Raw genomic sequence first — 17,550 nt, 5'->3', positions numbered from 1 at the left:
CTGGGAGGTGGTGAGCGCTGGTGCTGGGCCATCGCCAGCTATGTGAACGAGCAAGTGAGCGGATAATGGACACCTGCAAGGGCAACACCGGGCTGTTCAAAGAACTTCATTTAAAATGCAGGCAAGTATGAAGATAACCAGAGCAGTTTATACACATAGGCTTTTTCCATTATTGAGCTTAGAAAATAGTGGAAGTATATAAAGATAAAAGTAAATCTTATAATGTCTGTCGATAAGGGGTCCCTTTCCCTTCCCTGATCTGGTTATTTCCTAATTATTAATTTAGAAATTATTATTTTTGGCAGTATTTACATAACCAAGTAAAATACCGGCAGCATGTGGTAACTAAGCTGGGCTCTTTACAGATCTCTAATCTGATGGATGGCTACACACCACATGCAAACTACAGTTCCACTTGCAAATGAGTCAGGTGAGAAAAAAAATCTGTGTATGAAACAGAATATAGTGTGAAGCGTATCTAATCTTAAATATTTTAATTTATATACTTTCATGAATATAGGTCAATAAGAAGTCCACTTTTCAGATTTTATTTCATTATAGAATATATTTGATAAGGATACATACAAACAGATTCATCTTTAATACATGTCGTTCGCTCGTGCCCCGCACTTCCGCAGCAGGCTGGAGATGTCATAAAAAATGCATCCAAAAGCTGCTCTGAACCAGCCCCTCTAAACAACCAGTGCTGTAGAGTTCAGATAATTCAATTCAGTGACTTGCCCGGAACAAGTAAAAATCTTAATATTCGTTTTTAAGTCTGTTTATTACTCTTCTGTTTTAAAATCTGAGATACATTCCCCAATGTAAACAATAAATTTTACTCTGTCACACAATCTAAATGGATAAGGCCTTCTTGACAAATGTATGCCACCTACGTTGTCCTTATCAGAACGCAATCTTACATCATGGCGTAATGAGGCATCCATGCACGACAGACAGGAGAAGCAGCTGCCCTGCGTACCTGGTGGAGCTTCCAGACTTCTCCGCGCTGCAGGTTCATGGTTCACTTAAGAGAGATCTTTTTGACTTGGTCTACTTGGTCTTAAAATACAAATGTACAATGTCCAGAAGCATAAAATAGTAAAGCCTAGCCTTACGTATTTATTATGAATTGCTAAAATCCTATACAAGTACAATACCATATCATGCCAATTAATATACAGAGGAGATAGCTAAAGTCCCCACCATTCTCAGGGCACGGGAACGGGGAACGGAGGGACGCTGTCCATGTAGGTGTTAAGCCACTGACTGAGTCTGGTTAGGCAGACAGTGTAACCGAAGCTCTGAAATTCCTGCATACCCTGCTGAAATATTTAAGCAAGTCTGGAGTAGAATCTGCTTAACACAAGAAGATTACAACTCTTTTCTCACCAGCCTCCCAGAGGGAGAGTTGAAAGCAACCTTAGAAACGCAACCAAATCAAGTCGTATTTGCAATTCCCGATTCAGCTGTGCAAATCAGGCATCCCCTCTCTTCTCAGGCCATTTATCCTTTTAGGAACAATCCATCAACAGCGATCACAATTCGGTACCTCATGATCATCATAAATATTTGACTCAGCAAGCTAAATGGTGAAATCGTAAAGCCTATGTACAATATTTTAAAAGGCATTCTGTGACCATTTTTGAAGAGTTCATAGAAAAGTTAGGAAGGATATACCAGTTACTTCCGTCAATGTCACCATAATGTAAACCTTGGCATCTTTTTTATATTAAATGTGCACTGTTTTATGTATTGTACAACAAAAGAGAAACCCGAACTGCTGATCCGACGGGACGCTCACTGGTTCACTAGGGTAACCGGTAGAAGGAGTCGTTTTCCTGAGGTTTGTAAGAACTTGTTGAACACAACAGAAATCACAGTGAGCGAGCGCGGGGGCGTCTGTGCCTTCCGTGCCTGGTCTGCTCCCCACGGCTCCTGCCGGGGCTAAATGACCCGCCACTGCATGATGCTCGTGTCTTTGCCGCCTGTGGAGATGAGGTGGCTGTCGTCACAGAGGAAATCCACGTTGGTGACGTGACTGCTGTGCCCGCTGTACACATGGCTGGGAGCCTGGGGAGGAGGGCACGGAGGAAGTGTAAGGCAAAGAGACGATCTGGAGTTGGAAAGTCCTGGCATTCTACACTCATTCCCCCATTCCCTCCCCACTCAGAGCTCTCATTTGTGCACAGACACAGGAGGGACACGGAAGTAAACCACACGAGTCCCCACGCATCAAGAATCTGGTCTGGCGGGGGGACAGACATGGGCAAGTGACTGCCCCGGGTGGGGACACGTTCATTCCCAGAGGGCTGTCTGAGGCATGCGGCCAGCCCAAAGGAGGGACTAAACAGGTGCCAGAGGTTGAGGGTGAGGGGTGCCCTCAGAGATGGAGGATCAGGTCTGGGAAGGACGAGAGGGGCGTTCTAGGCTCTGGCGTTGGCTGAGCTCAGCAGGGCCGGAGCAGAGGGGAGAGGAGTGAGGCCCATGCAGCTACAGAGGTACACAAGCCAGATCCGAGGGCTTCGTAGGGTCAGGGGTTTTCCCCAGAGGGCAACGGGGGGCCCCGAAAGTGGTCTAGGGCAGCAGGATAGCGGGGTCAGGTGGACATCTGTGACCGGTGGCATTCACTCACAGCACCGTTCTCCTCAATCACCAAGCAGCCGGGCAGGCAGTGAACGCACGCCCACAGGGCTGAGATTAGCCGAGAAGACAGTGCTTTACCCGGAACTGCGAGCAGGGGTATGAGAAGAGGTGGACTTTGCCAAAGTCGTCGCCGGTGCACAGGACTTTTTTCTCGTGGGCCCGACACACGGCATTGATGTCGGTTCCGTCCGAGCCTTCTGGCCACACTCCTAAAACAAAGACACAGACAGAGCATTGGAAACACCAGGAACACTGGGCCATACTATATGGGGACTGGCCACTGAACTGTCACCAAACTAAAATCGTCATGAGTCCCCTGCTTTAGAAACCAGGACCAAAAGAGTGCTTTGTTTCTGCTCCCAGCCTCTCCCTGTTTCCGTGATCATCACTCCAGGCTTTCCCAGAAAACTCCTCCAGCCTCAGCCTGTCCTACTGCACAAGAGTGGCAGTGATAGGCCTCTGGGCTCCCACCTCTTCTGGAGCCCTTCTGGATGCTACAGCAGAGACAGTGCTAGAAACCCTGGTTCTGGACACAATGCCTTTCCTTTGTCTCCAGAACATCCGATGGTAAGCTGATTAGTCCTCAAGCCTGCAGTTTCCTAACTTATTTTTTTGGGGGTAACTCTTTACATATGAGAGTCTCTCCAAAGGACCTTTCAACTCTGCATCTGCTTGTGCCTTTCAGGTGTTTCTCGGCGTTAGCTCTCTGTGGGTGCTGTGTGCAGGTGTGGTATCCGTCTGCCGTGGGCCTGGGGAAGCAGCCACTGTGCAGCCCTCTGCCTGGCTGGGCCAGCAGCATGGTCTGGGGGATGGTGTCTCCTGACCATTGCTCCAGGAAATGCTTGTGGTCCCAAAACCTTTGGCTCTGAGACAGCTGGAGGTGTATCACTTTCTCAACTGGCAGTTCTGGGGTAACCCAGGGGGTCCTAACATCCACACCAGAAAATAGTAAAATGCCAGCTCTACGGAGATTTGTGAAATTCTCACCAACTTACCAACTTACGGCCTTACAAGAAGAGATTATAAACACTGCTTTTTCTTTTTTTCTACTAAATTGTGGTAAAGTGTTTCAGACCATTTATAAATATATTCCTAATCTGAACTTTGGAAGGAAGTGAAAAATTTAGTTAAAGGACCAAAAGAAAAATAACAATTCTAACAAATGATACGTAAATTGATTAAGTGCCATCTGGTCCACCCATCTAAGAAATCTGGCACAACCTCATGCGGGAAGATTCTAGAGAATCATCTCAGGAGCCATTTCATACAAGAGAAAAGGGTCATAGCCCACATCTGTGCTTCCCCCTGGCCACTGCAGGCAGGCCCAGGCTCCCCCCACCCCGGGGACTGCAGGGCGTGGGTCCTGCAGGGTCACGCAGCAGCAGAGCAATCAGACAAAACTGGTGACTGCGAGATTTCATAACTGCTGGAGAAACATTCGAAAAGTAGAGACACCTTATGTTCGAACGGAATGAAAGCTGCAGAAAACTCACCAAACACATGGAAGCCCAAAGTGCAGGTGTGTGAAGCCCATTCGATGTCTCTCGTAGTTTCCACACTTACGACCTGCTTGCAAGCAGAGGGAATCCCTGGAGAAAACAAACACGGGCCTGGTGACGTCTGAGCCAGAGTTCCTCTCCCCTCCCGTCAAGGCTGGGCCCTCGGAGCCACGCCCCGCCAGCTCCAGACCCCTCTGGAGAGGGACACCTTCTGCTTCCCAACCCCGTGGGAACTGTGCGCACAGCCAGGGGCCTGGGTGGGGACCGCCTCTTCCTTCTTTGGTTTCCTCCCATCTTCTCTGGGTCTGTTTCCCCAGTCTGGCTTCTCTTTTCTTTGACATGCTCTGGTTCCTAGGCCTCGGCCTGCTCACTGTTCCCCTTGGAGCCACTGAACACAACCCTGCCCCCTGCTGTCAGGCTCCCCAGCCCTCCCCCAACACACACACACACACACATATGTGCCCCCAATCACTTCTGCTCCAAACCGGGAATGGACGCTTATGGAAACCAGTCATACCAAGTACCTATGGCCTCCTAAGTGACTTGTTTGTTCCCCAAATGAGCTCTCACTAGTGGAGTATGAGACAGTGTCTGAGAAGATTCTAGACCCAGGGCCTGTCCCTGAAAAATGTCCTCCTGCTCTTCCCCGTGTGAGGCAGGACCTTGGAGGGGGGGGGATGGGTGGAGGGGAGGCCTCGCTGGAGGGAGGCGCCGTCCTGGCACCTGCCATCTCTCCCTTTTTCCCTCTCCCTTTTTCCTCAACAGGTAGACGACCATGTCCCCGCCCACTGGCTCCTGATGCCCGTGGCCTCGTATCTGAGCCCAGATTTCCTTGTCTATAAAATGGGATAAGCCGGGAAGTGCTGTGGGTCATGGGAGAAAAGGTAGGTGAAGAACACTGAACTCTCTAGTACCTTCCTGGGCATGGAGACCAGGCCCTCCTCACGCCCCAGGACCCCCTGCGCCAGGCCCAGCACTCAGCACGAGGCCGGTGCTCAGTGAACGTGTGAGAAACCAGCGCACAGCGGGAAGTATGCGTCAGTAAGTGCCAGCCTTTATCATCCTCCCGGTGCCCAGGTCCTGCCTGGGCACAGACACTGCTGGGAGAGGTTGAGAGAGAAGGAGGAGGGGTCCTAGGGGCTGCTGTCCCCCAGGCGGGAAGGACTTCATGATCTCTGCCTGCCTGGGATGACGTCTTCACAAGGGTCCCTCTGAGGGCTCTGACCCCACTTTCTTCTGCCACATGTGCCTCCTCCAGCCTTTCCCTGCAGGGTTTGCCTTCCCCTCTCAGGGCCCTGCATGTTCTCCTCAACAGGGGTCCACGGTGGGCCCCAACCCCAAGTATCTCTGTGTCAGGAGGGACTTGAGAGGTTGTCCAGCCCAATTTCTCTATTTCACAGAGGAGGAAACCGAGGCCCAGAGAGGGCATCACGTGCCCAGGTTGTATGGGAAGTGGGTTTCCGCAGGAGGCCCCATTTTGGTCTCAGAGTGAACATTCTATGTGATCTGAACCCAGACAACTCACAGTAAAGGATTTCATAGTCTCCAGAGTTTGACACGAGGAACTGCGAGTTGACGGACCAGTCCAGGTGAGTGATGAAGCTGGAATGACCCTGGAGAGAAAAGCATCGTGTCAGTTTCCCTTGCCTCATCAATTCCGGACCAACACTATAGCGACGTCATGAAATGACCACGCGCATATCCACGAGAAGGGACGAGAAATGCTTACCGAGCACTTGCCCACTCGAGTGTACTTCCTCCCGTTGTCGCTGACTCCGTATATATAGATGCAGTTGTCATGGGAGCCTATCGCTAAGAAATTCCCGTCTACAGAAATATGACAGATTACATTTCAATTGTTAAAAATAAGCGTTGTATCAATGACAAGGGATAACATTAGTTGCCAACGCAGATTTAGGAAAAATTGTCAGACGAATTATTTCAAAGAGAAAAATCTGCTTTGAAATGAATCCTACACAGCTTCAAAACTATCTTTTGAAAATCCACTCCTGAGCAGATTCCTCTCGTTATAAAACCCTTTCCTGGCCATCCCCATCGTGGAAGGAGCGAGACTCAGTTCCTCAGTGGCGCCCACAAGGCCGTCCAGGATGCGGCCACGTCATTCCCCATTGAGCACACCAGGTTCCTCAGTCCTCAGGGAGGCTCTCCCTTCCCCCGCCTGGAAGGCCCTCCCGCCTTTCCTCCACTGGGCCATCAGTTAGCATCTTCCTCATTGGCTTTCTGGCCTCAGGAAAGCCCAAGGAATCAGGCCATGAAGCTCAAGTAGAAACACAGGGGGAGGCGCTCATTGTGACACAAAAGCAGAGCCTGTCCTTGTAGCCGGCAAACGTGAAACGGGGAAACCAAAGAGGGGGATCCAGATACACTGGGAAGGAAATGGGGCCTGAGAGACGAGTCCGGAGAAGGCCAGACTTCCCGAAGGCCGGGAACCAGAAGGAAGGAGGCTGGAACCATGTGGGGGTAGGCAACCTGAAGGCCAGAATGGAGGGTAGAGCAGGGGGGTCTCTATGCAGCGGCTTGGGAACGGTGGCCGAGTCCCTGCTCTCACTGAGCGTCAGTTCTTCCCTCCACAACGCGTGGCAAATGGTACCTTTTCACAGCAATTCAGAGGATTCCCTTGGACAACATCTGTGAAGGTCCTAGCGGTCCCTGGACCAGCAGAAGGCTCAACAAGAGCTCTCCCCACCTCTTCCCTCTGATTTTCCTTCTCCCAGGGCAGGGAATCCTACAGGAAACAGCATGGCCTGGCACCTTCAGGAAATGGTGTTTTAGGAAGTTTTGGCCTAGCCCAGGTTAAAATAGGGGTGTTGGGAAGACCGAGTCAGCCTGTGCAAAGCAGGAATCCTGAGGGAATGGGGTAAACAGGCCAAGGACTGCTGAGGCCGGGAGACAGGCCACCATCTGGTGCTAAGGGTGCTTAGAGGAGGCCCGAGAGCCACACGGGAAGCCATCTGCACTTGATTCCTCCCACGGATCAAGCCCGCACAGTAACAATGATGATGATAAGGAACACTCAATGCTAATAGTAATTACTATCAAGTAACTGTAACAGTCAACATTGATGGAGTGCCTACTGTACACTATTTTAAACTCTTCCTGTATTAACTTATTTAATCCTCATAAAACCCTATGAGACAGAAATTACTATCCCCCCTTTCAGGAGAGGAAACTGAGGCACAGATGGTAAAGTAACCTGCCCAAGGTCACACAGGTTACAGAAGCTAGGATTCAAACCCAGGCAGTCTGACTCCAGAACCTGAGCAATTCATTGCTAATTCCACTGCGCCTGTGACATAGCTTAAGGGGAGAGAACAGCTGAAATGACAAACGACATGTCAGCGTGCTGGGCTGTGCACTCTTAAGCAAAAGGGTCTCAAGATAACAACTACCTTATCACTGACCTCTAAAATAATGGGGTCTCTTTCATGATGGAACCACTGTTAGGATTTTGACTCCATCTCTAGGATTTTGACTATGCTGCGTACCTCATATAAGTGGAATCATACAATACTTATCCTTTTGTGACTGGCTTATTTTACTTAGCATAGTGCCTTCAAGCTTCATCTGTGTTGCAGCGCATATTAGAATTTCCTTCCGAGGCTGAATAATATCCCATTGCATGGATACACCACATGTTGCCCATTCACCTAGTGATGGACACTCGGGTTGCTTCCACGGCTTAGCTATTGTGAATAATGCTGCTATGAACATGGGTGTACAAATACCTCCCTGAGGTTCTGCTTTTAATTCTTTTGGGTGTGTATCCAGAGGTGGAATTGCTGGATCATACGCTAATTCTACTTTTAATTTTCTGAGGAGCCACCATACTGCTTTCCACAATGGCTGTATCATTTTATATTCCCACTGACAGTATAGGAGGGTTCCAGTTTCTCCACATTCTCATCAATACTTCTTGTTTTCTGGATTTTTTTTGAAAGTAGCCATCCTAATGGGTGTGAGGTGATATCTCATTGTAGTTTTTGTTTGCATTTCCCTAATGGTGAGTGATGTTGAGCATGTTTTCATGTGCTTATTGGCCACTTGTATATCTTCTTTGGAAAAATGTCTATTTAAGTCCTTTGCCCCTTTTTGATATTTTTGGGTGTATATGAGGAAGATTGCCACTGAGCTAACATCTGTGCCAATCTTCCTCCATTTTATGTGGGACGCTGCCACAGCGTGGCTTGACAAGCGGCACTAGGTCTGCGTCTGGGATCCGAACCTCCGAACCCTGGGCTACTAAAGTGGAGTACATGAACTTAAGCTCTACGCCACCAGGCCAGCCCCTGTTTGTTTGTTGCTCCAGAAACACGTGCACAGCTGCCTGCCAGGGGGCTGGGCGGGGGGGGGGGGGGGGGGGGGAGGATGGGCAGCTGCTACTGTGATAAAGCTGAACTTGATCAAACTTTACCATCCAAGCCTTTCTCTAGAAGTTGCAAACCTTTAATAGACTCCAGAGTTCCAAAATAGTTCCAGCAGACAGATTCTGCCAGTGCCATTGCTGTCTAGGTGGGGAGACAGATTCCTGGTGCTTCCCACCCTACCGTCTTCCCAGAATCCTCTCTCATTGCCCCACCACCCCTTAAAACTCAACTTTGAGGTATAATTTACATGCAATAAAATGCACACATTTTAGGCATACAGTTCAAAGAGTTTTGACAGCTTACCTGTGCGACTACCATCTCCATATCTGTAAATAATTGAATGCCAAAAGGAGCCAGTTATCTACAGTGGTATAGCCTATGTGCCAGAAAAGTCTTGTGTGCAACCAGAAAACTCCTTCTGCGGATCACATTCTGCTTTGCACCCAGTCAGTCGCATTGTAGTTAGTCTGCATTCATGCATGCAACGCATATTTACTGAGCATCTACTCCGTATTGCCTAGGCTTTCCACTCCACTGCATCTACTCCCAGCTAGGTGCTAGGCACACAGTGCTGAACAAAATAGGGTCCCTACAATTATGGGACTCTGGGCCACTCCCTGAGGATCTGGGGCCACCCCATTGCCATTGCTGATGATGACATCACATCACCCAGGACATCTGCGTAATGCTCCGTTCTTCAAACAGCACGTTCACACCTCTTTCAGTTGAGCCTCACAATAACTTGCTATCTGATTTGGCAAGGGTCACATGGTTAATGAAGAGAGGGCGCTGAATCCAAATGTGGGTTGCCCTAATTTGGCCCGGGGTCATCCAGGGTCACACAGCTGCCAGTGAATGACTCTGGAGCCTGAGAGGCCGAGTTACCGGAAGACAGAGCTCTCTGGTCTCCAGGGAATGGTCATTAGTATAACAGACAAGAAACGGAAATATACTCCTGAGGACCCTGCACATGTTAGCAGGAGCTGATAGCTAGCTGAGGGATTTCTAGAAAAACACACCATAGATGAAGCCCTCTTGCACATAGCAGAGGTTCAAAATAACTAAGAAAGTGATGAGAAACACATAAGAGAATGCAGAGTATTGGCTAGAATTAACAGAATGAAATAAGATACTTAGAAAGTCAAGAATGAAAGGCTTTCTGAGTCAAGTAAGCTCCTCTCACCAAGGAGAAAAGGTCCCCAGGGTGTCTGGGCAGTTGTCTGTTTAGGGTGAGAAGTTATGAACTTTGTTCAGGCACAAAGAAAAAGCACCCAAAAGGGATGCTCCTTCTATAAGGTCACCTCTAGAGATCAAGAACAGCCCCATCGTGAGGCAGAGGCGACCCCAATCAGCTTGTAAAATAGAAGATTCCTACGGAGCAGTAGCAGCTCAGTCTTGGCCAAGTATTTCCAAGGGCAAAAAACTGCTATTTTCAAGAGTGTTCACATAGCCAAATATCTTGCATATCACAGAAAAACAGTACTTCCTAGAACATGAGCATATGATGACAAGACTTAGAAACACCAACCTACCCAGTAGCGATGAACACCTGTGGCGTCCACATGGTCAAAAGGACTCAGGAGCCAACCTAGAGTGGCTTCCACTGGCCAATGATGGATGAATTGTTCTGTCTATTGTAGCTATCATAGATTGAAACATAGGAAATAGCAAATATACTTAAACTCATAATGGCACCACAACCACCACCACCACCACCACCACTGATTGCTCACTGTTAAAGGGTGCAGGGAACAAACGTATTATCTTGGAAATTGCTAAATAAAGTGAAAGAAACCAAGTGTTTATCTTAACTTTCCCATATGAACTCTACCTTACTATTGGGTAACAAAATAGTATACCGCTTGTTAACAAAATAGTAGATGAAGAGAAGTTTCTCTTTTCAGAAGTCTTATATCGAATAAATGAATAAAAAGCTAAAAGTGGAAAATCAATCATTTTCAGCCCCTTATGGATCTAGGCATTGGGCATCAACAGCTACTAATGTCACAAAAAGTGAGACGAGCAGACATGACGTGCCTGCTGTAGGAAGAAGATGCCAACACACACAGAACCTGAATGCAATCAAGACCCACAAGTCACTCTACAGGAAATACAGGGAACAGAGGAACATGTCAACAGCATGGATGCACTCAGCAAAATCCAGAGTGTGGAAAATGCTACGGGAAAAATGAGCCAGTTTCTTTGACAAGTAAACAGTGAGAGAGAGAGAAAAGAAGAGAAGAAGAGAGAGAGAGGAAGAGAGAGCAAGTATAAACAACTATGGATTAAGAGACTTATGAGCATATCAACTAATTACCATGTGTGGACCTTTTTTTGATCCTGATTTAAAGTGTTAAAAAAAAAAATGTCAGGGGCCAGCCCTGTGGTGTAGTGGTTAAGTTTGGCGCACTCCACTTTGGTGGCCTGGATTCGCAGGTTCAGATCCTGGTCACAGACCTACACCACTCATCAGCCATGCTGCAGTGGTGACCCATATATAAAGTGGAGGAAGACTGACAGAGATGTTAGCTCAGGGCTAATCTTCCTCAGCAAAAACAAACAAACAAACAAAGTCAGTTGAAAATTTGAATATTAACTAGATATCTGATGATATTAAGAAGTTAATGTTAATTGGGGTTGGGGAGGTGACAATGATTCTGTGCCTATGTTAAAAATAAGAGGGCAGGATTTCTAGCTGTGGCCAAGTGAGAAGGCTGGCAAATCCTTTGGCCATAAAGCAATCATAAAGCTGTACAAAACTGACAAAAACAACCATTTCAGGACTCTGGAAATTGATCAAAGACATAAAACCATCTGAGAAGCGTTTATGCTTGAAAAACTGCTGAATTTTGGGTAAGAACAGTGGAGCCCATGGTGCTCTTACCTGGGGCTCTTCTCGCCCACTCACACTTGCTTGGCCAGCACAGAGGTTCTGCCAGGGAAAAGCAGGCTGTGAGGATCTGTGGCTTAGTTGCTGTGATCAAGTGGGCTCACTCAGTATGAAGCCCTGGGTGACACCCATGTCCAGAAGCATTGTCAACGGAAGTGACAAGTTGAGTGGGGAGGGCCAAGGGCTCCACTAGCCTGAAGTTAGGGTTGTGGTTGGAGTGAGTACAGTCTGGCTGATGGGAGGCTGTGGGTACACACCGTGGGCAGGAGAAGACTCTAGCCATCCACAGACTCCTGGCCAAGGTGAGCCTGCACACAGGCACAGAGAAGATGTAAAAAGTGCCAGCAGAAAGTAAAAGCCAGGGCAAACTTGGAACAGCCTGAACTGTGCATGTGCTCTTCTACCTGCAAACACATCCAGTGGTGGAGGATGGAGAGCCTACTGGCCTAAGACATTTGAGCACAACCTCTGTCCAATCCTTCATTCAAAACACAAGAAGCAAAACCTGACAGAGTCAAAAGAGAAATCAACAATTCCACAATAATAGGTGAAGATTTAAATACTTTGCTCTCAACAACTGATAGAACAATTAGACAGAACATCAGCAAGGATATAAATGAACTGAACAATACTATCAATCAACTCTGAACATTATCAACCAACTCATATAGGACACCCCACCCAAGAATGCAGAATATACATTCTTCTCAAGTCTACATGGAACGTTCTCCAGGACAGACCACATGCTAGGCTGTAAAACAAGTCTCAATGAATTTAAAATGATTAAAGTTATAGAAAATATGTTGTATGACCATAGAGAAGTTAAGTTAGAGAACAACAACAGGAAAAAATATGGAAAATCTCCGAATATTTGGAAATTAAAGAATACATTTCTAAATAACCCATAGGCCAAAGAAGAAATCATTGAGGAAATTAGGAAATATTTTGAGCTGAATGAAAATGAAAATACAACATATCAAAATTTATGGGATGTGGCTAAAGCAGTGCCTATGGGGAAATTCATAGCTTTAAACATCTATCTCAGAAAAGGTCTCCAATCAATAACCCAAGCTTCCACTTTAAGAAACTGAAAAAGAAGAGCAAACTAAATATAAATCAAGCAGAATAAAGGAAATAATAAAGATCAAAACAGAAAAAATAGAAAACAGGAAAAAAAATAAAGAAAAATCCATGAAACCAAAAGTTGATTCTTTGAAAAGATCAAAGTTGAGAAAACTTTAGCTAGACTGACCAAGAAAAAAAGAGAGGAAACAAAGTTTCCAGAATCAAGAATGAAAGAGGGGCCCCCTCACTACCAAGCTCAGAAAAATTAAAAGGATTTTAAGCAAATATGATGGACAATTTTATGCCAACAAATTAGACAACTTAGATGAAATGGACAAATTACCAAAAGTGACTTAAGAAGAAATAGAAAACCTGAATAGGATTATAACAAATAAAAAACTTGAACTAGTAATTAAAAACCTTTCCACAAAAAAAGCCCAGATGTTTCCCTGAATTCACATGAATTCTATCAAATATTTCATAAAGAAATAATACCAATCTTTCATAAACTCTTTCAGAAAATAAACAAGGAAGGAACACTTCCCAACTTACTCCATAAGTCTCAACAGTGCTCTCCTAACCAAGCCAGACCAAACCATCACAAGAAAAGAAAACCACAGACCAATATCCCTCATCAACATGGATGAAAAATCCTTAACAGAATATTAACAAATGGAACCCAGCAATGTAGAAAAAGGATTACACACCATCCTCAAGTGAGATTTACCCTAGGAATGCAAAGTTGGTTTAACATCTGAAAACTAATATAAGACACCATATTAATAAAATAAAGGACAAAGACCAAACGATCATCTCCACAGATGCAGAAAAAGCATTTGACAAAAATCTAACACCCATTCATGATGAAAACTCTACGCAGATTAGGAATAGAAGAGAACTTCCTCATCATGATAAAGAGCATCTGGCCTCATTCTTAATGACGAATGACTGAACGCTTTTCCTTCCAAGACTGGAAGCAGGCAAGGATCCACTCTTGACACTTCTGTTCAACGCTGCAGTGGAGGTTCCAGCTAATGCAATAAGGGAAAAGAATAATTAAAGGCATCCAAAGATTGGAAAGGAAGAAGTAAAACTATCTTTATTTGCAGATGACGTGACCCCATATGAAGAAAATCCCAAGGGTTCTATGCAAGCGCGCGCACACACACACACAAAACTACTAAAACGATAAAACAGTTTCGAAAGGTCACAGGATATAAGAGCGATGGGCTAAAACCAATTTTATGTCTCTATACTAGCAACTAGCATTCTGAAAATAAAATTAAGAAAATTCCATTCACAGTGGCATAAAAATGACTTGGGAATAAATCTAACAGAGGAAGCGTAATGCTTATGCAGTGAAAACTGTAAAACATTGCTGAGAAAAATTAAAGAAGATCTAAACAAATCGAGAGACATTCTACGTTCAAAGATGAGAAGACTCAGTATTGTTAAGACAGCAATTCTCCCAACGTTGATCTATAAATTCAACATAATTCCCATTAAAATCCTGGTAGGCCTTTTAAAATTAGAAATTGACAAACTGATTCTAAAATTTATATAAAAATGGTACGGACATAAAATAGCCAAAACATTCTTGAAAAAGAACAACAGAGTTGGAGGAGCTGCCCTACTCAATTCCAAAACTTACTCTAAACTCACAGCCATCAGGACAGCGTGGTATCGGCACGAGGATAAGCTCACAGGGGACAGAACCGAGAATCCGGAAATAAACCTTTATGTTTATGGTCAGTTGGTTTTTGACAAAAAGGTCAAGATAATTGAGGAGGGAAAGGATTGTCTTTTCAACAAATGGTGCTGGGACAAGTGGATATCTACACGCAGGACAAATAAACTTAGACTCTTACTTCTCGCCATTCACAGGAATTAACTCAAAATGAATCAGACCAAAATGTGAGGGCTAAAACAATAACCTTCCTAAAAGAAAGCACGGGAGAAAATCTTCATGACCTTGGGTATGACAGCAAAAGCAGGATCCATAAAAGAAAAAAATTGGTAAACGGGACTTCATCAAAATTAAAAGCTTGTGCTTCAAAAGACCCCATTAAGAAAATGAAAAGACAAGCCATACACTGGGAGAAAATATTTGCAAGTCACATATCTTATAAAGAACTCTTATACAGAATACAGAAAGAGGTCTTACAACTCAATAGTAAGACGAACAATCCAACGAAAAAATAGGCAACATATTTGAATAGATATTTCCCCAAAGAAGACGTAGGAATGTCTAAAAGGCACATGAAAAGATGCTCAACATCTTTGACAGTGGCTAGGGAAATGCAGATGAAACCCACAATGAGATACCACTACACTTCTATTAGAATGGCTGTAAATGAAAGACAGACGGTAACAGGTGTTGGTGAGGATGTGGAGATGCTAGAACCCTCCCACACCGCTGCTGGGAATGTAAAATGGTGCAGCCATTTTGGAAAGCAGTTCGGCAGTTTCATAAAATGTTAAACACAAATTTACCCTACAACCCACCAATTCTGTTCCTAGGAATTTACCCAAGAGGAATGAAAACAAACGTCTACAAAAAGACATACAATGAAGGCTTATAGAAGCATTATTCATAAAAGTCAAAACCCAGGAACAACCCAAATGCCCATGAACTGAGGGCTGAATAAACAAACTGTGGTATAGCCATAAAATGGAATACTACCCAGTAATTAAAAAGGAATAAACTACCCATCCACACCCAATAACACAAATTAATCTCAAAAACATTCTAAGTAAAAGCCACACACAATAGGCTACAAATTATATGATTCCATTCATAGGAAATGTCCAGAAAAGGCAATTTATAGAGATGGAACAGCAGAAGAGTGGTTGCCTAGGGCTGGGGGTGGCAGCGGAGGTTAACTGCTAGTGGGCAGGGAGGGAACTTTTTGGGTTAAGGAAAGGTTCTGAAATTGGATAATGTGATGGTTGCACCACTCTATGAATTTACTAAGAATCACCAAATTGTACATTTATAATGGGTAAATTATTGTATGCAAATTATACCTCAATAAAGCTGTTAAAAAAAGAGTGTTCATCTTTTTGAGATATATACAGCAATATTAACAGACGAAAGGAAAAGATGTCTGGGAACTGCTCCTAAACATTGGAGGGGGGCTCTGGGGAGGGCTACGGATGAGCAAGATTGGCGAAGACTCGATCTTGTCACACCTGGGTGATGGGTGCATGGCGGTTCATTACGCTGTTCCAATTTTGTCTAGGTTTAAAATTTTCCATAACAAAAAGTTAAAAACACACACGAGCTTAGCAACCCAAAGTAGGGAAGAGAACCCCCAAATGCCATAATTCTGTGCATGTATAGCTTCACTCTGAGGAGACTTGTGGAATATTGTCTCTAAAGACATCTGCACAGAATTTCATAAATCTGTCGGGGTTTCATAGAAGGGAATGTCGTAGTCTAACCTGGGGAGTAACGCATCACAGAGAGCTGTTCGTTTCCATCCGTGTGAACAGTGACCAAGTCTTTTGTTTCTGTGTCAAACACAAACCACCTGTAAAAAACACGAGAAAAAGTACAATAAGTTGTTCAGGGAGAAAATGAAGCAAGGCTATTACAAAAATAGTAAGACTATTAAAAACGGTTTATCTAAGAGCTTAATAAATACTCTGTATTTGCTTAACAAGAACGCTTATTCTCAGCTTTAAGGAAAATTTCCTCCATACGAGCATTTCCTGAAAAAAGGAAAAGCATATTGGCTACCATTTGAAAGGATTCAGTTCCCGATGCTATGAAGGAGTCCTCAGGGTTTGAGTTTTGTCACTTGCAAGGAAAAGGAGAGAAAGCCCTTGGGAGATGGACCAACACCCACTGCCGGCCCGTGGCCAGAGGTAGCACAAAGGAACACCTGCCTGAGCTGACCCAGAGATCTGGCCCAGGGTGAAGCAGGGTGGGTCCAGAGGATGAGGCTGGGACCACCTCAGGGTGGGGATGCTCTGAATTGTGCTGTGGGAGCAGAGGTGGGCTGAGCATCTGACCTGTGAATCCGGTGTGCACCCAGCTGGATGAGAGGACAGAGAGAATGGAAGAAGGGCGAGTAGGGGACCCCTCTCTGAATTTAACCTCTCTGGGCTCAGTTTCCTCAACTGTAAAATGGGTATAAGGGCCCAGAACGACTCTGCAGGCTCAGTGTTAAATCAGTCAAATTATAATGGACGCGGAAGCGCTTCGTATCCTCTGATAGGGACACAGTCCTCAGTAAACGTTAAATGACAGAGGACTGCACTCTCCCGCCCGTGTGTCCCCAGGCGGGGGCAGTCAGTGGGCCTCCCGTGTTTTCGGGGATGGAAAGGAATGTGGGCTCAGGGCTGCTGCAGTTCCAACCTAGATGACATGCGCTCCATCAGCACGTCCGCCGAGCCGGCATCACTGCCTTCCCGCCTTCCACTGGGGCCCTGACCACCATCTCTCCATCGGACTGGCTGTCCCCCTTGAAATTTGGATGTGGCTTCTCAGTTTGATTCCTTTGCGTCTTCAACAAAAACTGTCTACCTTTAATGTGCTATTTAACCTTAACAGAGGTCAAAATACAAGAAGCAGAGAGACTGGGGCTGACAAGGCTCCGCCTTTGAAAAGTCCTATTAAACTGCTCCATCAAGAGCTTAGCCTGGCACCAGAACCGGAGATGTGGCAGGTGCAAACGGAGGCGAGGGATCAGGGTGCATGTTCTGTCTCTTCCACCCATAGGACACTGTCCGTGAGTCTCAGCATCCTGGCAGCACCACATCCTATCGACCATGCATAGTCAGCACGCAGACGATGGCGGTAACTGGCTGTCAGCCAATCACCAGAGCCTGCTGAGCCTGAAGCTTCAGCTGTCTCCAAGAGAGTTAAAAGGAAGGGTGTGTGTGTGTGACTATGCAAACATTTTCATGAAGACTTCTATTGGATACAAGGTGCCCAACTCTTAAGATTTTTGTTACCTATGACTTACAAATGTTACTCTTACTGTATATATACTCTATAGTCATAACAAAAGAATCTAAGTAGTATGCTTTTTAGAGAGAAAGGACAGGAGGAAATCAC

General features: G+C 45.5%; 1 protein-coding gene across 13 annotated transcripts in view; it reads right to left on the bottom strand.

Annotated features, from left to right (window-relative positions):
* Positions 1-532: 532 nt before the first annotated feature.
* Positions 533-17,550, bottom strand: part of EML1 (EMAP like 1) — a 168,503-nt gene continuing 151,485 nt past the window's right edge. For all 13 annotated transcript variants that reach the window (XM_014854571.3, XM_014854574.3, XM_070514302.1 and 10 more), the window contains 6 exons: positions 15,930-16,018; positions 5,875-5,972; positions 5,671-5,758; positions 4,140-4,235; positions 2,725-2,855; positions 533-2,073 (listed from right to left, as the gene is read on the bottom strand). In XM_014854571.3, the coding sequence (XP_014710057.1) occupies positions 1,948-2,073; positions 2,725-2,855; positions 4,140-4,235; positions 5,671-5,758; positions 5,875-5,972; positions 15,930-16,018 (628 nt within the window). In that variant the 3' untranslated portion in view covers positions 533-1,947. The remainder of the gene's footprint in view (positions 2,074-2,724; positions 2,856-4,139; positions 4,236-5,670; positions 5,759-5,874; positions 5,973-15,929; positions 16,019-17,550) is intronic.

The sequence above is a fragment of the Equus asinus genome, chromosome 7 (assembly GCF_041296235.1).
Source record: "Equus asinus isolate D_3611 breed Donkey chromosome 7, EquAss-T2T_v2, whole genome shotgun sequence".
Lineage (NCBI taxonomy): Eukaryota > Metazoa > Chordata > Mammalia > Perissodactyla > Equidae > Equus > Equus asinus.
The sequence above is the reverse complement of the archived record's forward strand: the minus strand, read 5'-3'. Positions and strand labels throughout refer to the sequence as shown.